Source organism: Pangasianodon hypophthalmus, chromosome 8 (genome assembly GCF_027358585.1).
Source record: "Pangasianodon hypophthalmus isolate fPanHyp1 chromosome 8, fPanHyp1.pri, whole genome shotgun sequence".
In the NCBI taxonomy this organism is placed as follows: Eukaryota; Metazoa; Chordata; class Actinopteri; order Siluriformes; family Pangasiidae; genus Pangasianodon; species Pangasianodon hypophthalmus.
In genome coordinates this window covers 7,504,041-7,529,671 of record NC_069717.1, presented here as the reverse complement: position 1 = coordinate 7,529,671, position 25,631 = coordinate 7,504,041, and the positions used below count along the sequence as shown (strand labels likewise).

Sequence of the window (25,631 nt, the reverse complement as noted above, 5' to 3'; positions counted from 1 at the left end):
CAAACTAAGAGCCGCTTGTTTTCCAAAGGGATTCGTGAGAGAAACTCATTTATTTTACAAATTGATATAATAAATATATTTGAACAAAAAAAAAACATGCTATTTTTCTTTTTATTATCCTGACCTGCTGCAGTAGCAATAATTCAGCGGTAAAATGGATAAAATTCCCCAGCTGTCTGCCTCTGCTAAAGAAATATTGTTGTGTTTCAAATCACTTCCTTATGTATATTCAAGACCATTACTGAATACTAACACTAACCAGTTTTCCTGTTATGGTTAGTATTTGAATTTTAAAAACCTCTCATGTAGCCAAACCTATCAAAAGGTTCATTTTGCTTACCAAGCTTTCTGGATTCATTTTGATCTGATGACAACAATCATGATGACTGCAGAAAGTTTTAAAAAGAAACAGAGCTTGTCACTGTGCATGAATGTGCTGAAGAGTTGGAAACCTGATTTGGAAACCAGACAGAGAGGAATGCTTTGGCTCTGATGTGCTGTCTAGTGAATGGTGCATGTAATCCTCCAGATGTACATTAGATAGGTAGGTGAGTATGTGAACAGTGTGAAGTATAAACCAAAGATCTCAGCTTCGCTTCAGGCCGTATCACACCACCCTAGCATGGATTATTTTCCTATGACAACATTTCCAGTCATGTTGTCTTCCTTATGTAGCTTTTGAAGCTGGGTGTGACAGCTGAAAGAGGTGGGCCCTTTCTTGACTTTTTGAAAAGCTGTCAAGAAATGCAAGCTCACTCGTCCCTCTAGACTGGAAAGTCAGTGCAACGAAGATCCCTTTGGTTTTTAGTCACTTACCTTAAACATATGTTAGTGACGTTTGATAAATTGTTCAAATGTTACAGTAATCCTAAATTAAACTTGGAATAAAAAAATGTAGAGTGGTCAAGGCTTGGGGTCACAGAAAAATCTTAATGTCCATTTTGCGGTCATTTGCCCCCAAACTTTGGGAACCCCTGCTATAGGCAGAAATAAGTTGTTGATAATGACTGACACACACACACACACACACACACACACACAAAAATCTGGCTAAATAGCACAGAAACTACTGACTTGTCATGAGACTATGGTCAAGGTTTATCCCACATGACTGCTGATGGCGTGGAATTATTATTATTTTTTTTTAAAAGGCTCTGGCTGCTGTCAGTCAGCAAAGCCCCGCCATTGGCTGTACAGATCACACGAAAGGGGAGGGAAAAGGAGGACACGTCCAGGGAAGGAGCTGTGGCTGTTAGACAAGGAGGAATAGAAACTACGCAGACATATCTGAATTTCAGTCTGCTGTAGTCGGACAGGTTTACTGCTCAACCAGCTGAATGCTAATTATCCCGCACCGGAAGCAGCTGATCTACGTGGTAGATACGGCCAGGTAAGAACCTTTTGTGTGTGTGTGTGTGTGTGTGTGTGTGTGTGTGTTTTCAGTTAACCGTCACGTCTGTATTTTTAGACAATGCCGCTGTGCAGAATGTGAATGATTCATGAGAATGTCGGGGCGGTATCCGCTGTTACAGGAAAATTATAATCAACTGATAAATATAATCAACTTCAGCTTGGTAACGTCATTACATTCCCCTATCATGACACCCTCCGTCATCTTTTATTCCTTACATAATAACCATTACCATTACCAAGTGTAGCACTTAAAACTTAAAACAAAAAAAATTTGAATAAGAAGAAAGATTGCACTGCCCACTGTTATCATTAGCTTAGCCATTAGTTTCAGTATATGTCAGGTAATTTTACTTCTAGTCAGTCTGCTTCTTTTACTTTCTGTTCCTTCTGTTTGAGAACTTTGCAGTGCTAGCCCTCAAGTAGCCTAAAGGATATGAACACTACTTCCTCTGCTATTCTGAGCCACATCACATGAGATGAAATGCAGTGGAAGATCCCACTTACAGGACAGTATAGTGAATTCAGATGTACTGGGACAATTAAACTTAGCAGTAGCTGAATGAATATTAATGTTCATAAAGCCCTCATTCACATCTCCATACAATTTAATATTCCATTGAAATACTAATTACATCTTTTGAGTGACAAACAAAAAAAAAAAAATATTTGACAGATATAAGCCAATGTTCCATTTGTTTGCTTGCCTTTTTGGTGTTGCTACAATGTTAATGACTGTTTATACACTATTTGAATCCATCCATCCATCCATCCATCCATTTTCCATACCGCTTATCCTACACAGGGTCATGGGGAGCCTGGAGCCTATCCCAGGGAACTCGGGGCATAAGACAGAGAACACTCTAGACTGGGTGCCAACCCAATGCAGGGCACAATCACACACGCATTAACACACCAATGCCAATCAGCCTGAAACGCATGTCTTTGGACTGGGAGAGGAAACCAGAATACCTGGAGGAAACCCCCTCAGCAAACTCCGCGCACACAGGGTGGAGGCGGGATTCGAACATGCTAACCACTAAGCCCCCCATTCGAATATATTGATGAATCTGAAAAAGAGTCCTGTCATTGAAATGTGATTTATTGATGTCATCCATGTGGCTGTCTAGTGAGCTTAAAGTGGGGAGTAAGTTTATTAGTAGAGTGTTCATCAGTTAATCCAGCCTGAAATTTCTGTACTTACTTTTTTCATGTCATAATCACACGTCATCTTCCAGTCATTTTAAAATCTTATGCTTTCTTTTCAGCTTCTGCTCACAAATGGAAAAGCATAACATGGATCCTGGACCTTTAATTCAGCAATTCAAAATGATGAGCTGCATCAGAAGATCTGTCTAATACTGGACATGATAAGTTATTACTTTTTGGAGCAGAATACCCAGAAGAGGACTGGCTTCAATGGGGTATAATTTTGCTGTATGTGCTAACAGATGAATTGAGAAAAAAAAAAGCACTGGGACATATGAAGTGTGGAGATGAAACATTTCATTAATTTTTCTTCATTCCAAGAAAAAGACTGAACTCACCAGAATAAAGATGGTATTCCGTTTGGAGCATACATTTATTATCGCTGCTACTTTCCTCCTGAACATTGAACTGTGTTTTTGCGCTTGCGCCCGAGCTGAATATGAGATTAATGGAGAATGTTGTCCCATGTGTGCACCTGGTAAGCCAAATGTCTTGATAATATAGGTATGGTACAGTTCAGGCCAAATGTTTACATATACCTTGATGAAAGACATTCACATTCAATTTTTCATAACTCCACACATTTCGTGTTACCATCCATGTCCTGTGTTACGCCAATTAGGGTATCTACTTTATTTCCATAAGAATTTCATTTCAAAATAATAGCTAAGAGACAGATTTTCTTCAGCTTTTATTTACTATATGAGATTTTCCACTAGGTTGAACCTTTACATACACTTTGTTGGTATTTGATGGCATTGCCTTTTAATTGCTTGAGTTTGAATCAAATGCTTGGGGTAGCCTTCAACAAGCCTCTTAAAAGAGGACAGATTAATCCTTACTGGACAACAGGATATTATATATAGGCTCATGGGATATATTAGACGGTAAGTAAACAGCTGGTTCTCGTATTCAGTGTATTCCATGCGGGGAAATGAGTAGGTGTGAAGACCTGAGTGACTTTGACAAGGGCCAATTTGTTATGGCCAGAAAACTAGGTCGGAGCGTCTCTGCAATGGCAAGGCTTGTCGGGTGATCCAAGTCAGCAGTGGTGAGTACCTACCGACAATGGTCCGAGGAGGGACAAACCAGCAACAGGGTGAAGGGCTACTGTGGCACAAGTCACAAAAATGTTTAATGATGTTTATGAAAGGAATGTGTCAATACACACAGTGCATCACACACTGCTATGTATGGGACTGTGTAGCTGCAAACTGGTAAGAGTGCCCATGCTAACCACTGTCCACTGTGGAAAGTCCCTACAATAGGCACATGAGTGTTGGAACTGGACCTTGGAGCAGTGCCAGAAGATTGTCTGGTCTGATGTGTCCCATTTTTCTTTACAACACATGGATGGCTGGGTACATGTGTGCTGTTTACCTGAGGAAGTGATGCCACCAGGATGCACTGTGGGAAGAAGAAGCCAGTGGAGTGTAATACTCTGGTCAGTGTTCTGCTGGGAAACTCTGGGACCACGCATTCATGTGGATGCCAATTGGGCAAGTGTCACCTAACTAAAAATTGTAGTGAACCAGGGGCACCTTTCATGAAAATGGTATTCCCTGATGGCAGGTGATGGCAGACCACAGTGGCCTGATCTGATTAATCACCAGATGTGTGCGCATTGCTTACCTGGGGAAGAGATGGCACCAGGATGCACTATGGGAAGCTGGCGGAGGCAGAGTGATGCTCTGAGCAATGTTCTGCTGGGAAACCTTGGGTCCTGGCATTCATGTGGATGTTACAGTGACAAATACCACCTATCTAAACATTGTTGCAGACCAAGTACACCCCTCCATGGAAATGGTGTTCTCGGTAATGGCATTGGCCTCTTTCAGTGGGATAATGCATCCTGCCACACTGCAAAAAATGTTCAGGAATGATTTGAGGAATGTGACAAGGGGTTCAAGGTGTTGACTTGGCCTCTAGATTGCCCAGATCTCAGTCCGAACGAGCATCTGTGGGATGTGCTGGACAAACAAGTCTGATTCATGGAGGCCCCACCATGCCACTTTACAGGACTTAAAGGATATGCTGCTAACGTCTTGGTGTCAGATACCATGGCACACCTTCAGTGGTCTTGTGGAGTCCGTGCCTCGACAGGTCAGAGCTGTTTTGGTGGCACAAGGGGACCTACACAATGCTAGGCAGGTGGTTTTATTGTTATGGCTGATCGATATGTCAAAACTATTGGAATGGCAAGGCCAATTCATTTGATTGTTCTATACACCGAAGACATTTGGGTTAGAGATCAAAAGATTGGTTATGAGACGAGAGTTTAGGATTTCAGCTTTTATTTCCTGGTATTTATATCTAGATGTGTTAAACAACATAAAACATAGAACCTTTTGAGCAAAAGTAAATTAAAGTAAATAACACTTAATATTTGGTTACATATCCTTTGTTTGCAATAACTGCATAAAGCTTGTGACTCACTGACATCACCAAATTGTTGATTTCTTCTTTTGTGATACTTTTGCAGACTTTTACTGCAGCCTCTTTCAGTTGTTTGTTTCAGTCAAGCACGGTGGAGGTAGTGTCATGGCTTGGGCTTGCATGGCTTTTTCTGGAATGGGCTCACTAATCTTTATTGATGATGTAACTCATGATGAAGTATACAGGAACATTTTGTTTGCCAATTTACAGAGAAATGTATCTCTGTATGTTTTGGATCACGAGGCGATCAGTTCTTTCTCCACGCTTTCCATCACTTTGGTAGAAGTTAATCCTGGTTCCAAAACTTTTGTGGCTCATCTCTGTATTTCTTTGTGAATTCCAGTCTGGCCTTCTGATTCTTACTGCTCATGAGTAGTTTGCATCTTGTGGTTTGGCCTCTATATTTCTTCACTTGAAGTCTTCTTCAAATGGTGGATTGTGAAACCCTGCCCTGTGAAGGTTGTTGGTGATGTCACTAACTGTTGTTTTTTGGGGTTTTCTTCACACCTCTCAGTGTTTCTGTCAACTTCTGTTGTTTTCCTTGGCCGAATTGTTCCATGTCTGGTTGTTAGTATACCAGTGGTTTCTTTCTTTTTCAGGACTTTCAAATTATTGTATTGGCTATGCCCAATGCTTCTGCAGTGGCTCTGATAGATTTTCCCTCTTTTCTCAGCTTCAATATGGCTTGCTTGTCTCCCATAGACAGCTCTCTGGTTTTTGTTTATCCTTTTTAACAACAAATGCAGTCTTCACAGGCAAAATCTAGAAAAATCTAAAAAAAATCAATTTAACAGGGCACAACTGGGCAGCAAGAAACAACTATCAATTACATGTTCCAATATTTTTGGTCACTTGAAAAAATGGGTGGGTTCAAACAAAAGGTGCCATGTTTAAAGTTGTTTAACACACTTAGATGTAAATATGAGGAAATGAAAGCTGAATTTCTGATCTGTTGTCTCATCTTTTGATCTCAAACCCAAATGTCTTCAATGTATAGTGAAAAAAATCGAATTGGCCAACTACAGACACACACAAATAAAATAACTTTCACACACCGTGTCTAGGTAATCAAGGAAAGACTTATTGTGCACAGGTTACTATTGACGAGTCCAAGTGAAGTCGGGAGTCATAAAGGATGAGTTGCATGTCAAGTCTGAAGTCTGTTTTTATGCAACAAGTGTGACTTGGACTCGAGTTGCAAACTCGATTGCCCACAAGGTCTGTATAAAAATTTTTGAACTCATCATTGATTCCCTTTGGGTCTGTTGTATTGCCAGAAGGACTTATTATTTCAGAAATTACAAGTAAGTAATTTTCCATCCTTCTCACCTTGATCCAAGTATGTTTGTTTATTGACAAACTCCTGGTCTTTTAACCATTAACCATCAAGCGGCCATCTAGGAAGTCCCCTGAATTCTGTCAGGATATTGCATTCTTTGGAAACTGAAGCATGGTCTGAAATAACGATGCTACTGTAGAAGCAACTCTATATATTTGGCATTAGAGATTTTGGCATTAGAAATCTATTTAAGAGTAAGTTTTGTGAGTGGAAGTATATAGACGTAGACAAATTTGTTGGTACCCTTCCATGAAAAAGAAGAACCCACAACTATCTCTGAAATAATTTGAAACTGACGAACATTAATCGCATCAATCACTGTTAATTCCATGTTTAACACAAATCAGACATTACTTTTGATTTTCGATTAAACTGAATATTTTACATAATGAACCAAATGAAAATGACATGGAGAAAAAAGATGGTACCCTTAACTTAATATTTTGTTGCACCACCTTTAGTAGCAATCACTGCCAACAAGCGATCGCAGTAGTTTACAAGGAGACTTCTGCATCGGGTAACAGGTATTTTGGCCCACTCTTCCTGATTAAACTGCCCTAACTGTCTGAGGTTAGAACTGTCTAAGGGTGCCTTCTGCACACTGCATCTTTCAGATCTTTCCACAGAAGTTCAATAGGATTAAGATCATTGGCTCATAGAGGGCCATTTAAGAATAGTCCAATGTTTTTTTTTCCCAGCCATTCTTGAGTGCTTTTAGCTGTGTGTTTTGGGTCATTATCCTGTTGGAGGATCTATGACCTGTGACTGAGAGAGAGCTTTGACACTGGGCAGTATGTTTCTCTCCAGGATGCCTTGATAGTCTTGGGTGTTCATTGTGCCCTGCACAGATTCAAAGCCCCCCATGCCAGACGCAGCAAAGCAGCCCCAAACCATGACTGAGCCCCCTCCATGTTTCACAGTAGGTATGGTGTTCTTTTCTTTGAAAGCTTCATTTTTCTGTCTGTGAACATACAGCTGGTGTGACTTGCCAAAAAACTCTAGTTTTGTTTTGTCAGTCCAAAGCACATTCTCCCAGAAACTTTGTGGCTTGTCAACATGCATTTTAGCAAATTCCAGTCTGGATTTTTTTATGTTTTTCTTTCAATAATGGTGTTCTCCTGGGTCTTCTTCCATGGAGCCCATTGTTGTTTAAAATGCGACGGATGGTGCGATCAGATAGTGACGTACCTTGACTTTGGAGTTCAGTTTGAATGACTTTGGATGTTTTCCTTGGTTCTTTGTCTACCATCTGCACAATCCTTCTGATCAACCTGGGGTTTCATTTCTTCTTGCGGCCACATCCTGGGAGGTTGGCTATGTGAGTGGACCTTATACTTTTTAATAATATTTGCAACTGTAGTCACTGGAACGTCAAACTCCTTGGAGATGGTCTTATAGCCTTTACCTTTTAAGATGGCTATCTACAATTTTCTTTCTGAGCTCCTCAGACAACTCTCTCCTTTGCAGCGTGGTGCACACAATGATACCAACCTACACAGTGGTACGTTTTTTCCCTTTAAATAGGCTGACTGGCTGTTACAAAGATTGAAGACACCCGTGACACTAATTAAGGTTAAACAATTAGTTTGAAACATGATTAGAATGCAATGATTTCTAATCTTTTTTAGGGGTACAAAGAAATCTGTCCAGGCTGTTTTAGATTATCTTGGTAAAATAAACAATAAGTCATGTCTCTTCACAATTTTATTGGTTTAATCTATCACATACTATGGGCAGGCAAGTATATATGACACTATTGCTTTTGGTTTAATCACTTTTCAGGAGCAATGAATGATTGTTTCAAAGAACTGTAAGGGTACCAACAAATTTGTCTATGTCTGTAACAAGAGAATTGTTATTTCTCAGGATTTAAAGCCCTCCACATATTGTGCAGCCCTAAATCAACAATATAATTGGCAATTCTTTTTCCTGGATTGGTTACATGTACAATTCTGACAAGGCATTCGATCAATATTAGGGTCCATAGTACAGTTAATGTCTCCTCCTAGAATAATTTCTCCTCTGGTCATGGCCAGGGTCGAGGAAATGTTGTTAAAAAAACTAGGTTCTTCCTTGTTCAGGCCATACATATTTACTAGAATAAGAGGGTGTTTCGCAATACAATTTTAAGAGAATATTCAAATAATAAAAACATTTATTCAAACCTAAGGCAACATTAAAATTTTGCCTATATAATAATACACACATGCTGGCAATGTCTTAATCTCACAGGTGAAACAGTGTTAGTGATTAGGTAAAGTTGGGAGAAATAATACTTTTTTAGGCAATTGTGCTATAGCCCCAGCAGTTTTCTTTTCCACATGTTGATATAAAATAGGAAGTCACTGTTACAACATATCTAAATATGATGTTTTCCACTATGGATCTTTTTTAAATGATCAATGCCTGTTAAGCCATTCAAAATATGCAAATATCCTTATTTGCATAATAATCAGCAGCTTAATTTACCTTTAGGATGTAGATAATTTTAGTTAAAAAAAAATTAAGAACAGCTGATTTAAAAATGATACAGAATTGTGTGTATGTTAACATGCTTTGCGACCAAAGGAAAAAAAAAAGTGTATGATGCCATGGAGATACAAAACAAGGACATTCAAAAGAAAGAGAGCAGAGAAAGCATTATTACTATTACACTCAGCCAGCTTCTCGTTCCACTGAGGCACTGGTCCAGCTGATTTTTTATTTTTTTATTTTTTTGACTATAGGCTATTTAGCTCTGACATTTGCTTTGCATGCAGCACCCGTAATAGGCTTATCGATGGTTTCGCTCTGTAACTCTTGTTGCCTACAGTGTGTGTGCGCGCTCCACTAGTACCCAACTTTATGCACAATGTTTGAACGTAATAATAGAAATCTAAACTTCTACTGAGTAGGTGCACTTGAGGGTGTAATATGTGTACTGTGAGTTAAATGATTTCTACTGGTGTAGCAATATTTAGTGTAAGAGGTTATTGCACTGTGTCAGTTCTTGTTGGTAGAGGGAGAAAGAAACCAAATGATTCTGCATACCTCTGACAAATGTATACTATCCTGTACTTACTGGGGCTAGAACAGGGTTAGGGTTTTAAACAAATGAGCCATTATGATCTCCCACTTAAAACAATAGAAGGTATCACAGATGAGTTTCCATAAATCATAGAGTATTTAGTTAGTTTTCCTTAACAATTTATAGTTGGACTGGGTTAAGACTTAATTAAAACATTATTTTGACAGTTCAACTTTAACATATTTTTCAGGAAGCCGTGTTTATAGACACTGCACTGAATTTGTTAGCACAACTTGTGTGCCATGTGTTGATTCGACTTTCACTTCTGAGCCCAATGGTCTTCTAAATTGCCGTAGCTGTGCAGTGTGTGATCCTGGTAAGTCTGTTCTTTGTAAGAAAGCTGCATTTTATATACAATTCTGTGTGCATTGGATATATCAAACATTGGGTAAGGATAAATATATTCTCTTCACTGACACTGGTATTTCTCACAGAGCAGGGCTTAAGAGTAAAGACAGCCTGCACACGGACTTCAGATACAGTTTGCGAGCCGCTGGAGGGATTTTACTGTACTAATGATGACCAGGGCAGCTGTACACAAGCTGTGGAACACACGAAATGCAGCCCTGGACAATACATAAAGCAGAAAGGTAATATAGGTGTAATATATACGCTATGTACTGTAAACTTTCCCACTTGCACACTGGAACTAATTACTAGGCTGCAGATGCTGTGATTATTTACTGTGACTCAGCAGAAGTCATCTCTTTGCAGGGACAGCACATAAAGATGCCGAATGTGCTGGATGTAAAAATGGTACCTACTCTGATGGCTCACTTGAAATCTGCAAACAACATACACAGTGAGTGTTCACTTGATTAAATCACTGAATAAATAGTGAAAGAACGTTGTGAATAGTGGTGAGTTAGGTGTTCAAGACCACTTTATTGGTTCAGCATAATATATTAATAAAAAAAAAATTACAGATCATATATATATGCAAAAGCAGTATGCAAGCATGTACACCACAGAATATACTGTAGAAACTTGTTAGGGCATTGATGAATGAATGATATCTTGATTCTTTTTGACAGGTGTGAAGATTTGGAACTTACAGAAATAAAACCAGGAACAACAATGTCTGATGTTGTGTGTGGAAAAAAAACTCAAGTGGCCCTAATAGTTGGAATCATAGTTGGAATCATTGTTGTTGCTGTTGTTGTTGTTGTTGTGGCTGTAGCACTCAAGAAGTTTCTCAAATTTAGACAAAAGATTGGCCGATGTACAGGTAAGTGTTTCATACTGATCTAAAAAAAACAGATTACATTACAAGAAAATACTGCTAATTTTTTTTTTTCTAACTGTGCTTTTTAATCAGCTGGGACAGAAACAGGTGCAGACATGGGAGAACTTGTAAGTGTAAATAATCAGTGTTCATGCAAATATAATGAACTAGTTAGCAGTAAGCAATAAGATAAATTGTACAATAAAGATTTAACATAAGATTCTATAATTATTAAATATTTTCTCCTATGAAATGGATTTAAGATTTGTTTTTCCCCCTCCAAGGAAACACCCACCTCACAGACAGCATTTCTGCAATAAAACAGGTAAGGGTCATGCTAGAAACACATCTTTTTTTATTAGAAATGTAAAAATAAAGTTCCTGTAGGTCTGAAGGCAAAATTAAATAAAAATAAATATTTCTGTTTGTATTCATTGTTTGGTTCTTTAAATATTGCATTACATTAATTGGTCAGTATAAAATGTGTTTTTAAAGAGAGATGCTGACTGTTATTGTATAGCAAGAACTAAAATATCCTTTTCATTGTTATAATCAACCAGCAGTATTGTAATGGATTTTCTAGTCATTCCCACAGCAGTAAAATGGTTAAAAAAATACATAAACCTTTTGGATTATCTTCTAGCCCTTGAATGGAGCCTCCTCATGTCCAGTTTATCACCCAGAACAGAAGATCAGGACATATTCACCTCTGTGCCAGGGTGAATTCACTGTCATCAGTGGGAATCTAGAAAGCACAGTCATAATAAAGGTCGAAAAATTATATGCCAAAGGCCTTCCTATAGGGACTGTGATGGACTTGGTGAATGGGTACATCCCTACTGGACGTCACTGCATCCACCTGAAACACAGAGCTAGGATCACAGCCAGGGGTTTCATCATCCAGGACTGCTGCTTAGTGATCATACTAGTGTCTTATCACAAAGAATACAACCCAGATCAATACCATGTTCATTTAAAGCCACAAGCATGACTCGACCTGCCATCCCTCAAGGAAAACAAGGAAGACATGCATGCATTAAGACTCTAATGTGATGAACTGTTGTTGTCTGATCAGAAGAGTCACTTCCTGTCTAAAGACTGCCTTCTTCACTAATCAGTTAATTGAGAACTAAATCTACACTACTTCTTAAAAATGATAGCACTAACCCCAATACTAACTTCCCTCTATCAGGGTTTTAGCTTGATGGAGGTCTTACCCCTGACCATTTTTTTGTAGTGAGACACTACCGAAACAACACTCACTGAACTCTTGACTTGTGTGTGTTTGGAGGAATCTCTCAGAGGGACAAAATATTCTACTGCAGTTAACTGTAGGACAGAGGCTCCTAGGAAGAAAGGCAAAAAAAACAATACTGCTTTGAACATTTGTTATCGAAATTAGAAGCAGAAAATCCTACTCAAAAATAATTTACAGCAAAATCTATCTTAAATCACAGTAAAACATAAATTAATAAATAACTGAATCATTTATTAATCATTTTATAAAAGCAGTTAACACAAAATAATTTCACAACACAATCACAACATTTACACAAATCATTCTCATTAGAATAACCTTTTAAAATAATAGTATTGACTTTCCTAAGGAATATTTTAAATAAATGCAAGAAAACTATCATTCTTAAAAACTTTTTTTATAATAATTAATAATTTAATATATTATTTTTAACTTCCTCTCAGTTCACAGAAAATCACCGCATTTAACCATGTTCCGATTTCCCTGGAGGTAAATATGAGGTTGCACACCTCATATATGTAAAATCCCTTTGTCATTCATTACCATGGGAAAAACCGAACTTTCAACACAAAACAGACAGATGGTTGTTGACCTGCACAAATCAGATATATAAAAAATAAGTAGTTAAAAATACCATTTACAAATACCATATTACTACTGTCGGCAAAGCTTCATTATATAACTACAGTCGGCATTGTGTTTTGATTTTTCTCATACACACTGTCAACATGTTTGGCCACAAAAAGGAGTTACATACAAGGAAAAGCACCTGATACTCCACTGTAAAATATGGAGGTAGAGCAGTGATGCTTTGGGGCTGTTTTTTGGTGTGTGATTCTAGGCCTCTTGTGAAGTACCAGGATATTTCAGCCTTGGCCATAAACAGAGCTTTCAACAATATGATGAACCAAACATACTTCATAATTCAAATCCTCCTGAAAACCTGAATAGGGAAGTCCACATCAGAATATACAAGATTAAAATTTACAGAGAGGAGTGGACCAAGATTCCTTTTCAAATGGCTCTTGTTGGACAATACAGGATATAACAAAGTGATGGTGTTCTCCAGGCAGTTGTCATAAAATATTAATTAAAAGTGAACAAATTATTAAGGGATTTGATTATTTTCACAGCATCATATTCATAACGTTTTGTAGAAGTAATTGCAGTATGTGGAAAAAAAACTTATGTTTAAAAAATGTTTCCATAAAACTATACAATTCCCTTGTATCTTTGATCTCAAAATATCACGTATAAATTGTAAATTTATGTGGCTGAGCTTTGTACTTTATCGGGGTCAAATTAGTTTGTAAATAATTTGTTAGTTAATGTTATTTATTTATTTATTTATAAGGTGATTTTAAAGGTCAAAGTAGTACAGACTGTGAACTGTGTGTGTGAACTGTGTCTGAGAGATAAATAGTTACTGAATGTATTAATAAATGAATACCCGATTATATGAATTATAATAGGGTATTCATTTATTAATTCATTTGTGTTAATAAATGATTGAATTGATAATGTATTTGAACTTGTATGAGAAGTGTTCAATTACATTATCATTTATATTGTGTCCAGATATGCACAAAAAAATGCTGAGTGTGAAAACACCCTAAGTCTGCTTCCCGTTTATGCTAATTCCTTTTGGACTGAGACCATGAACCAGAATGGCCTCCTGTTCTTCATGAAATGGGCACTTGATGTCACCTGACTGTTTCCACTGGTCTCACAGAACATGTAGCAGTATCTCATTTTCCTTATTTCTGCATTTCATTTTCTGTTTTTATGAGTTGTAACTAACTATACAGTCAGGTCCATAAGTATTTGGACAGTGACAGAGTTTTTGTAATTTTGCCTCTGTACACCACCACAATGAATTTGAAATGAAGCAGTCAAGATGTGATTGAAGCATAGACTTTCAGCTTTAATTCAAAGGGTTTAACAGAGACATTGCATTAACCTTTTAGGAATTACAGCCTTTTTTTTTAACAGAGTCCCTCCATTTTCACGGGCTCAAAAGTAATTGGACAAACTTAGATAATCATAAATATTATGATTATTGTTAAATACTTGGATGCAAATCCTTTGCAGTCAATGACTGTCTGAAGTCTGGAACCCTTGGACATCACCATATGCTGAGTTTCCTCCCTTGAGATGCTTTGTCAGGCTTTTACTACAGCTGCCTTGAGTTGCTGCTTGTTTGTGGGTCTTTCTGCCTTCAGTTTTGTCTTCAGTAAGTGAAAAGTATGCTCACCTGGGGTTAGATGAGGTCAGGGGACAGACTCGGCCATTTAAGAACATTCCATTTCTTTGCCTTAAGAAGCCGAGTAGCTTTCGCGGTACATTTTAGGTCATTATCCATCTGTACTGTGAAGCGCCGTCCTAAAGTCTAATCTGGCCTTTCTGTTCTTGAGTGTTAACAGTGGTTTGCATCTTGAGGTAAACCCTCTGTATTTACACTCATGAAGGCATCTCTCGATTGTAGACTTTGACAATGATACACCTACCTCCTCCAGAGTGTTCTTGACTTGGCGAGATGTTGTGAAGGGGTTTTTCTTCACCAAGGAAAGAATTCTGCAATCATCCACTTTAGTTGTCTTCTGTGGTCTTCCAGGACTTTTAGTGTTGCTGAGCTTGGCAGTGCATTCCTTCTTTTTAAGAATGTAGTAAATTGTTGATTTGGCCATTCCTAAAGTTTCTGCTATCTCTCTAATAGGTCTGTTTTGTTTTTTCAACCTTGTTCACTTGCATAGACACCTCTTTGGACCGCATATTGAGAGTTCACATGAACAGCTAGCAACTGCAAATTCAACACTTGGAATCAACTCCAGATCTTTTATCTCCTTAATTTGTAATGAAATAATGAGGAAACAGGCCACAGCTGGCCATGAAACTGCTTATCAGTCAGTTGTCCAATTACTTTTGAGCTTGTGAAAATGGAGGGACTATGTAAAAAAAAAAAAAAAATGGCTGTAATTACTAAACAGTTAATGCAATATTTTTGTTAAACCCCTTGTATAGTCTACACTTCAATCATATCTTGATTGCCTTATTTCTAATCAATGGTTGTGGTGTAAAATTACAAAATTAGTGGTGCAAAATTATGAAAATTGTGTCACTGTCCAAATACTGCACTTATGGACCCGACTGTTTATAATCTCTACTTTAAATGGTGATGAGAGTCACTGTCTCCTTCTCCAAGCACACAGCTCTACACAACACCATGTTTTACATTTCTAAATGTAAATCAGCTGTAACATCACATGAGCAGCTTAGGGGAAATCCTGGGGTCAAAAATGTTATAGAAAGAGGGATTATTTTGGGATGCATGCTGGATGTGCTTTGCTTTCATAATGCATCAACAAAGGAAACTACAAGGCAGACTGGAAATAAACCATACTTAGACCACCTCGTGAGATCTAAGCTCATTTAGAACATGTACATCTGGCCCAGGTCGAGGGGGAAAACCACAGAGTCCACTTAAATTCACTGAAATGAGCTTTGTGTAAACTAAAACCCTTATGGATGAATTCTCAGGTGTCAGTGCTGTATAACAGTCAGGAAGTGTCCAACACAGGAGAATCTTCAGGACAGACTTTCTGGTTTCTCTGTAACATGACATGCTGCATTTTGTGTCTTATTAACTAAAAGCGAGAGATAACATATAGGCAGGTGAGGGAACAACTATTTATTGCTTCTGTAATGTTCAGTTTTATGTAAATTGTGGGCAGCTGTGGATAAATGACATTATATTGATTTTTGCAGTGGAAAGAAGTAAACACAACCTCTGCAACTATTTTAAAAAGAACATTTTCCTGCAAATGTTAATGCACAGTTACTAAATATTTTATTTACTTAAATATATTTAAAGAAGTAAAATAGTAATTGTGACGTGCAAAAGTTGGACATCCTTCGTGTAAAAAGTCTCAGAACTTAATGAACATGCTAGTCTTTAACTGGCTCATTAGGACTCGTTAGGCAGGTTAAAAATTGTCATTAGGAATTGTGGGCTGATTACAGTTCCAGGATGCAGTACATTCTCTGACTCTTCAAACCTTGTGCTAACACTCAACAGCCATGGCTTCCTCTATGGAGCTGACTGAGGATCTGAAAATGAAGCCATATGATGCCTACAAAGCAGGGGAAGGCTATAAAAAGTCATTAAAGTGGTTTTTTATAGCCTTCCCCTGCGTTGTAAGCATCATGTGGCTTCATTTTCAGATTGAAAGTGTTTCCAGACCTTCTCATATGCTGGCCACAAGGCCAAAAAAAAATAAAAATAATAAATCCCACAGGCGTGGTGGTGCACCATTCAACCATTCAACTTGTTGCACAAATATGATCTGCATGGATGAATCATCAAAAGAAACCTTACCTGTGACCTCATCACAAAACTCAGCATCTGATGTATGCAAAACAATGAGCAGGTAAGTCAGAGGCATTCTGGAAAAAGTGCTGTGGGCTCTTTAAGTAAAAATGGAACACTTTGGCCAAAATCACCAAAACATGGAGAAAAAAACAAGCATGAAGAAAAGTGTCTCTTTTTAGACCACGCCCACTCCTGCTGCGCGTTATGAAACATGAAGGAGGAGCCGTAAAGGTAAAAAGCTTTTCAAAACAGAAAGTAGGGTATTTTTTCTCCTGCGCAACAGACGGACGTTATATTATGAAACCTTGAACTACAGCTTCGAAAAAATAAAAAATAAAAATAATAATTAAAAAAAGAGCGCGTCAGTAGCAGCTCTCCGTCACCGGTTTCTCCAGGAGACGACAGAAAAGTAAGAACCTAATTTACTAGTAATTGACAGTGCTAAAACATTGTATTTATATTTATTTATAAAGATTACAATAACATGTCCATATATAGAATGATAAAGAATTATATATATCGGATGAAATCAGGTAAATTGGGCAACTTTTTCTGGAAAATTCTGTAAAGCGCCAGTAAAAAATAACTTAATAACAGATCATCTGTATCATGCAGAATATATAATAGGCATACAACATTATTTTTTTCCCTATTACTGAAATCTAAAAGTAACGATTGTAAAATTTAAAAGTTAATAAAATACTTCATTAGTCATTGCAGAAAGGAATGAGGAATGTGTTGAAGGAAAAAAAGGAGATTGGAAATCCCCAAGAAGTACAAATGACCTTTGTCAGTCCTGTTTACAAACAAGTCCTGTTTGTTCAGCTCGCGCCAGCTGGATCTGTTGTCCTTTCAGCTTAGTTAAGTGCGCGTGCGCGTGCGCGTGTTTATCTCTATCTGTTAGGTAACATTTTAGAGATTGTTCTACTAAAGCGTTGTTATGGCAGATTCAACTGGTAAATAGTTGAAATAAGTAGATAAAAAAGTGAACAATGATAATACACATACCTAGGGATTGTATTTTTAATATATAAGTTTAAAGAATTAGTTTTGAAGACTTAAAATGCGTTAAAAGAAAGACAGCAGTCATATCCATAGCTACCACTGAGGACGCCAGAGTCATGTCCTCTGTATTTTTTCTGGTGTTGTTCACCTCCATGGAGACAGATTACTCTTGTGCATAGTGTTGTGAACAGTACTGAGTGGTCAGACTTCCTGCTCATTAACTTAGGGTAGTCTTCTCGACTATGAGTTCAGAGCAACATGGCTGCTCACAGCAACAGAAGTAAACAAAGTAGCACTTCTTATCTTTAAATGAGTTATGCTGTATATACAACTACATGTCCTTGAACACTCCTAGAGGGCCTGGGACTCGTGACCATGTTTTAGCTAGTTAACTATTGTGGCAACAAGGAGCCAGTTTATGTTTGTGGTAAAATAGCCCAGTTGTTTGTACTTATCTTCTCTTAAGTTACTTCTCTGGTGACTCTAATGTGTGTACTTCTGTTTTTTTATTTCAGGTTCAAGTTTGTAAAATAGAAGTGCAAGATGAACATTTAGCAGTTATGGTGCATTGGCAAGAAAGCTAATGGTTAAAAAAAAAAAAAAGGAACTTAGAACTCAGTGAACATGTCAGCAAATGAGTTAAGCACATGTTGCACAACTGTTAAGTCTCAAGAAGAATGAACTTCCTCATAATTCCACTAAATACTACTAAATAACTTTAAGAAATTTAATTTAAGAAATCAGTCAAGTCAGAACTATAGGGCTTTGTCAGGTGGCAGAGATGGAGACAATTACAGAGAGTGATTTTATTAAAAACAACTGGCAATATCAAACAAATCCAAAGGCGATGTGCAAACACAGTATCCAAGATCAAAGCAAAAAGCTAAGAAGAAACAACAAATAAGAGTATAAGGCCTGGCATGTCAGGTGAAAAGTCAGAGCTGAATGAATACTTTGAAAAGTGAAAGTGTAGTGAGGGTGCTTATATGTGTGAAGGTCACTGTGTCCAGATGTATACAATTAGAAATCAGGTGACTGTGAAGGACGATGAAAGTGGTGTGTGGGAGTTGTAGTCCAAAGTGTCCATGTTTGTAGGCAGAGGTGCATTGTGGGTAGTGGGGTTCAATGCCGATTCTGCCATAGATATGAGATGCTTATAAAGTGCTTGTTTGGTAACACTGATTGATTGATTGATAAATTGACTGATTCTAAATTTTTGTTCTTGAAGAAGAAGAAGAAGACGACTCAAATCATTTTCTTGACTTGAGTTTTCTTTTGGTTACCATTGTTTGCAATGACCATATGGCACAGTCAAAACAGCTCAAGCAGAGTCTCAAGCAAAATTAAATACTTTTATTTTAATAAAGTTGTTTTTAACCTCATTAACATTTCTTTCTACTTTGTCACATTGTGCTCCTTCCAGTGTAAGCAAAGTGAAAGCAATGATAAACCAGTTGTTTCAGTTTATACCTGTACTGGATTCTTTACTGGAAATTGATCACCTTGTTGTTATTTATTTATGACAAATTCTTTTCATATCCTAAAATGTCTGCTTTTCTTTTTCAGATTCTTCTCCAACAAATCAGAATGCTTGACCAAAATTCAGAAAGTCTAATGCAGCTGTAAAAAGATTCATGAGCTGCATAAGCGAATCTCTCAGAACTGAAATGTCTAAATCAACCAGAATCTGAATAGGACTATCGTCAATGGGAAACAGACTTGACTGGAAACAGATGAACTGAACACAAAGCAGTGTGGCAGGCCATGAAGTGTGGGGATGAAACGCTCATTTCTTCTTTATGAAGACATCTCATCAGCACTTTCACGATGAATTCCATTTTGATGCATAATTTTATTATTGCTGCTATTTTATTCCTGAATACTGAACTGTGTTTTTGTGCTTGTGCTCGAGCTGAATACGAGATAAATGGAGAATGCTGCCCCATGTGTTCACCTGGTAATGAGATTTAATATAGAATTATTGTCTAGAAATATATGAATATACAAATTTACCATATACTACAACAGGTAACTGCAAATGAGCTTCCATGAAAGTAAATTATTGTTCAGCTCATCTTTGATATATTTTTAGGAAGCCGTGTTTATAGACATTGCACTGAATTCACCAGCACAACCTGTATGCAGTGTGTTGACTCGACTTACACTGATGAACCCAATGGCCTTCCAAGTTGCATTAGCTGTACGGTGTGTGATGCTGGTAAGTCTTGTAACATATCTATGTTTTATGTAAAAAATTTTGTGTGCAGGGTATTAGGTATGTTCTGTATAGTGTTATTATTATTTTTTTTTTTTTACAGGACAGGGATTAAGAGTAAAAACAGCCTGCACACGGACTTCAGATACAGTTTGCGAACCGCTGGAGGGATTTTACTGCACTGATGAATACAGGGGCAGCTGTATGTATGCCGTGGAACACACAAAATGCAGCCCTGGACAATACATAAAGCAGAAAGGTTGGTGTAATACGTCTTCATTATACCATAAACCTTCCCAGTAGCACCTTTGCAATCTTTAAATTACTGGGTTGCAGGAGATGGGATTATTTGCTATTTACTGATTATTTATTTACTCAGGCGTGTCTTTGCAGGTACAGCAGTTAAAGATGCTGAATGTGCAATGTGTGCAGAGGGTACCTATTCCAATGGCTCCCTTCAAAGTTGTAAACCACATTCAAAGTGAGTGTTCACTTGTCCTGAGTCAGCAAATGATTATTCTGATCAGTGAATGAAGATCCATCAGTAACTGAAAAAAAGCAGAGCAAAGAAACTCCAAAACATTGTAATAAATATGGGTTTAATGTAGTCTTAAAAAAATAATACACACACACACACACACACATATATGTATATATGTGTATATATATATATATATATATATATATATATATATATATATATATATATACAATGTATATGTGTGTGTGTGTGTGTGTGTGTGTATTATTTTTTTTTGAGTAAACCCAACCCAGTATATATATAGTGTATGTATGTGTGTGTGTGAGTGTGTGTGTGTTTCCTCCAAATGGCTTTTGCTAAGCATCAAAGTAAAAAATGTCACATTTTATAATAAAATGTAAACAAATGTTGCTATCCTATAAGCTATCTTGCAAGTTGTAAATTTGTCTTAATCTGCAGGTTGTCCCAAAAGTCTCCATACATAGGGGAAGTTAACACTTTTTAGCAAAATGTCTTCCAAAAGTTTTCATACTTAGTTAAATTTTTAGACAAAAGAAGAACGTATTGAAATCATTCTCATGGCCATTGCGATGGGCTTTAACAGGAAACATGGCAAGCACATCACACACGACGCTGTTGCCAAACTTATTAACAAATTCAAAAAGACAACTGATGTGGTGCTGGAGACTTCTGGGACACCCTGTATAGCTAAGAGGCAGGATTATTTTTTATTTAGTTTCTTATTCTTTCATTTCTGGTATAATTATTCTGTGTAACATTTCCGAAGTGTCCACTCACTGTTTTCCATTTATTTCCTCTGTATATTAAGAAAGAAAAATATGTAATTAAGAAAGAGTTTAAAGCATTGAACTAAACCAATAAAGATGAAAGAAACGAGATGTTAATGGGAAGAAAACCTGATTAATAATAGCTGAACACAAAGCAGTAGAAATTTTGACACACCATGATGTGTTGGGATGAAACATTTATTGCAAAAAAAAAAAAAAAAAACTTTGTTAGCAATTTAAAGATTATATCTAGTTTACAGGATATTTAAATAATTTCTGAACTCTTGAATGTTGGCCTGAATGTAAGGTACATATTCCATATTTTCATTTCTTTTCATCATCTTTGTTTCTCTTCATCATCTTCTCTTCATTGTGTTGTGGGTCAGAATGTTGGGTTTACTCATTCCCAGACCTATTCTTTAATATGTGTAATAATACCTGACTTTTTTTTTGGACCTTGGCAAAAGTTTTTTTTTTACAACCATTTTTAGCAGTAAGTTCACTTTATCAAAGCATATTCATAATTCTTGCATTCTTTCTCACTGTTACATAACTGATTACACTCAAGTTCAAAACAAAATGAATGGGAGTTTCATTCTCAAATGCATAGCAGTTAGCTAAGTGTTTTAAAACTGTTATGTGACTTACAGGCTGCCGTAGGATTTTTTTTTTCTCTCTGAGTTAGCTATGTTTTGCATGCATTACATTAATTAAATCAGTGTTTCACAGCCAAATTGGTGATCTAGAATGATATTTAAAGGTCAAACAGTAAATGCCCTGCACACCTGCACATTCATGCAGTTATCCAATCAGCTAATCATGTGGCAGTAGCACAAAGCATAAAATCATGCAGATACAGGTCAAGAGCTTAATGTTCACATCAAACGTCAGATAACCTCTCTCTCACTGTACTCCCCAAAAGCTCACTGACCATCAATCCGAGACCGATTGTCTGAGACAGATTGTCCAAGAAGGACTATAAATGATGGCAGCTCATTTACATCTCTGCACACTAAACAGATTAACTTGTCTACACTTTCAGTGATTTATGTATAAACAACAGGCCTAGACTGAAAGTCACATTGTACAAGACTATGAAAAACTGGATAACAAAGCTCATGAATCACAAATAAAATGTGTGACTCTCTAGAACTATAAATTCTTTGTTCTCAAAAACAGTAACAGTCATCGATCACACTTCATTCGTTCATTCATATTCAGTAACTGCTTTATCTTGGTCAGGGTCCTGGCGGATCCGAGAACCAAAAAAAAAAAACCTGAAGAGTCATTGATCATAATAGACATCTTAATATACATAGGCCTAAGTCTTACACTAAATTCAAGGGATTAAAAAAAATGGAACATATGATAGTGTTACTCTTAACTCAATATAGGCTGCAAAGTTAATAAAAATTAAAATTAAATAAATAAATAAATAAGTGATGTCAGTATAGCAGACAAACTTAATATTCTGTTAGTATGGTCACCTTTTCCAGCTAAAATGTGCCAGTGTACACCACGTTTGACTTTATTTTGACAGATGTGAAGATTTGGGACTTGAAGAAATAACACCAGGAACAAATTCTTTTGATGCTGAATGTGGAAGACAAACTCCAGTAGCCCTAATAGCTGGAATCCTAGTTGCAGTGGTGGTTATACTTTTCGCTGTAGCTGGAGCAGTAATTTTTAAAATAAGACATAAGAAAGGCCCACCTAGAGGTAAGTTTCATATTAATCTGTGTATAGTTTTTTTATTTGGCTTTTAAATGTTTTATTTTAAAATGGTAACTCTGCTAACATTTGTTTCTCAAACAGTCCCTACATCAGCTAGAACTGCTGAGAAAATGAGCCTTTCAAACAACCAGACACAAGTAAGTATTGCTTTAGTGTTACATGTAACATTCTAAATATTTTCTATTCATGCAAATTGAATTTAGTAGATTGTAGTAATAAAGACAGAAAATTTTAGCATTAAAGGTAAATATTTAATATTAGATCATATGATTTAATTACTTTTTTTTTTTTTTTTTTTTTACAAGGAAAGAGATACTCTAAAATTGAGAAGAGGAGACAGGTAAGAGGCAATGTGAAGAGATGCTTCTTGTTAGCGCTGTGAAAATATATGGTCCCTGTAGACCTGAATAGAAATGTGCAGAAATGAGATATGGTATGCAGAATGTGTTTTCAGAGAGAAGTTATCTGTTTACTATGAGTATAAGTAATATTATCTTTTGTTAAATTTGACCAACACTACAGGAGTTTTTATTTCCTTTAGTGGTATGATCATTAAATCTTACAAATCTTTGATTCCTATCATTTTTCTTCTTGTCCTAGAATGGATGTGTGTGCCTTTAATCACTCTGGTCATTTGGCTTCTCCAGTTGAAAATGACTGTGGAAAACGATGTTGTGACCCACAGGAGCATGAGTTAAAACACACTGGATCTGGTGTAACGTGAATACGTGAGTTCAGGGAAGAGGAGGATGTGCTGATATGGTAAAAGACATTCAGGGCAAGTTTTCCTCAGTGCAGGAGTATATCCTCTTTCTTCTTTAAGGAAAGTAAGTGAAAAGAGGAGACATAGCCATAGGTTTGGGATCATTAAGTGACTAACGAGTAGCTCTTTCACATCATGAAATTACAACCAGTGCATAGTTAAGATCTTAACATGTGGGGAAATATAGACAAACGTTTTGACCTGTTTCAGTCACATGACTTTTTTCTTGTAGATGCCATATTTATGACCATAATTTTTGACCATCAGCAGGAAAGCAATGCATCTGAGAAGTGACGCTTGCAAAACTGTTGATCATTGGTTTTGATTCGTACCAAGCCCCAGGAAACATATACGGATCTGATGTCAGCCCAGACATTGCCATTGCTAAAGCTAACAATCGCACATGTTTGAATTTAATCCACAGTCCATCTTCGTACACCAGTGAGAAAAGTAGCCTGCTGGTACTTCGTAGCTGGATGGGTTGGTGAAAAGTCAACCAACAACCAACATCAAACATAAAACCTGTACACATCTGTCACTGACAAATGCACTGATAATTTGTTAAAGTTAGTGCATGTAGCTATATCCACCTAGGTATTGTCATCACACATAGCCAATGTAACTAGCCAGCCAACCTACCCAATAAAAAGTGCTTGTTACAGAGAATGGAGCGTTTTGTTGGTATCCAATTTTCTCACTTGATTGCGAGTAAAAATGTTTTCAACATCTACTGTCACATCCCACAGCGCAAAACATTGAATGCAAATTGATACCAGTCAGTATCTCCAGAATCTTTCGGTCATAAATATGGCAGTGTGGTCATACAGTGATGTCACATGAAACAGATCAAAACAATGCAAAGCACACAAAGTTCTGAGAACACATGCAGTGTGCATCAAAGTGTAATGTGATTCTCTTGTATCATGGGCACCAGCTGAGCATATATATTATGGACATGTCAGTATCTTGCATAAGCAAACAGAATAGCGTTTATTTTTTAACAGTGTTTTATGCACTTTTTTCTTTCTATAATGAAGTACTGTACACTATTTTAATCTTAAATGAGACACTAAGAATATTATGATTCCAATCCTGAGAGGTTTACCAAAATTAGTGGGCACAGTTTTTCATAATATACTGTTTAGGTAGGGGAACAAACATAAAATATTTGAGAGATTGATCATACAGCAGTACACATAGTACCTTTTCAGCACTGGCAGTGCTGTATCAAGTGGTGTGCAGGCCCAGGGTGGTATTTTTTGTGGGGCTTGGGCTGAGGGAATGTGGCCTGCATGTGGTGTGTGCATAGAAATAAGCTGTAGAACTGAATATAACCAGCACTCAAATAACGACATTCAAAAGCCATCTTAGCAGGCTGTTCTGTCAGATCTTCTGCTCAGATATAGTGACCAAAGTGCAAACAGTGGGCTCATGGATAATTAAAACAGACACATCAAAAATAGAAACATCACTTTTACCAATGATTTTATTTTGCAAATATTATAAACTGTACCACTGGTTCTGGTATACATAATTATGTTCACATTACATTCAATACATATTCAATACATCTTTCATGTATTATTACTCGTATTTATTGTGTAACTGTGTGAAATGTGCAGTGAGTATAATATAAATCTGTATAGTATAACAGTAGAAACGTTATATACATTTTTATGTTGTATTTAATTTTTTTTGCCACATACTGTATAATTTTATCATTTGCATACTAAAATTTATATTAACACCTTCACCTTCACTAAGCAAATAAATGCTGCAGTTCTAAATTATGTAATTTTTATGTAAACGTGTACACTCACCATCCACTTTATTAGGAACACCTGTACACCTGGTTACACAGAATGGTGCAAAAAAACAATTTTTTTTTTGATGTTTGAACAATAACTGAAGCTCTTGACCTGATATGCAGTTGTGCAGATGTTCCTAATAAAATGGACAGTGAGTGTATATTTGTAATGTTTTATTTGATACAGTCCATGGTTTTACTAAGAGCTACTTACAAAATGAATATCATTCACCAGCAAAACTGCAGCTACATTCAGGTGATGCTAAATGTAACTAAATATGACAAAGTAAGAGAATTTATAACAGTAAGCTGAACAGACTAACTATAAGTCACTTATCTTAAACAAATTCTACACAGTTCCAGAATATTCCGCATATGATTCAACATGAATTGTTGTGTTTTCAGTATTTTGCACAATATAATGCAACTTCAAGATGTAGCAATGTTTTATATAATGTAATAAATACTATCTGCAATAATCACAGAGAACCTCAGTTAATTTCCACTCACTGTCCCTCCCCGGAA

The 25,631-nt window shown here is 36.8% G+C and overlaps 1 protein-coding gene across 1 annotated transcript; it reads left to right on the top strand.

Moving 5' to 3' along the window:
- The first annotated feature begins 1,158 nt into the window (after nucleotides 1–1,158).
- On the top strand, nucleotides 1,159–25,588 carry LOC117597799 (uncharacterized). The gene is given in 18 exon segments (XM_053236051.1): nucleotides 1,159–1,390; nucleotides 2,679–2,930; nucleotides 2,933–3,097; nucleotides 9,652–9,777; nucleotides 9,896–10,051; nucleotides 10,176–10,263; nucleotides 10,496–10,689; nucleotides 10,780–10,814; nucleotides 10,971–11,003; nucleotides 11,330–11,514; nucleotides 19,124–19,275; nucleotides 19,411–19,536; nucleotides 19,637–19,792; nucleotides 19,927–20,014; nucleotides 22,343–22,521; nucleotides 22,618–22,673; nucleotides 22,842–22,876; nucleotides 23,137–25,588. Coding segments are annotated over 17 exon segments (1,935 nt in total). The 5' UTR covers nucleotides 1,159–1,390; nucleotides 2,679–2,893; the 3' UTR covers nucleotides 23,261–25,588.
- The last annotated feature ends 43 nt before the right edge of the window (nucleotides 25,589–25,631 follow it).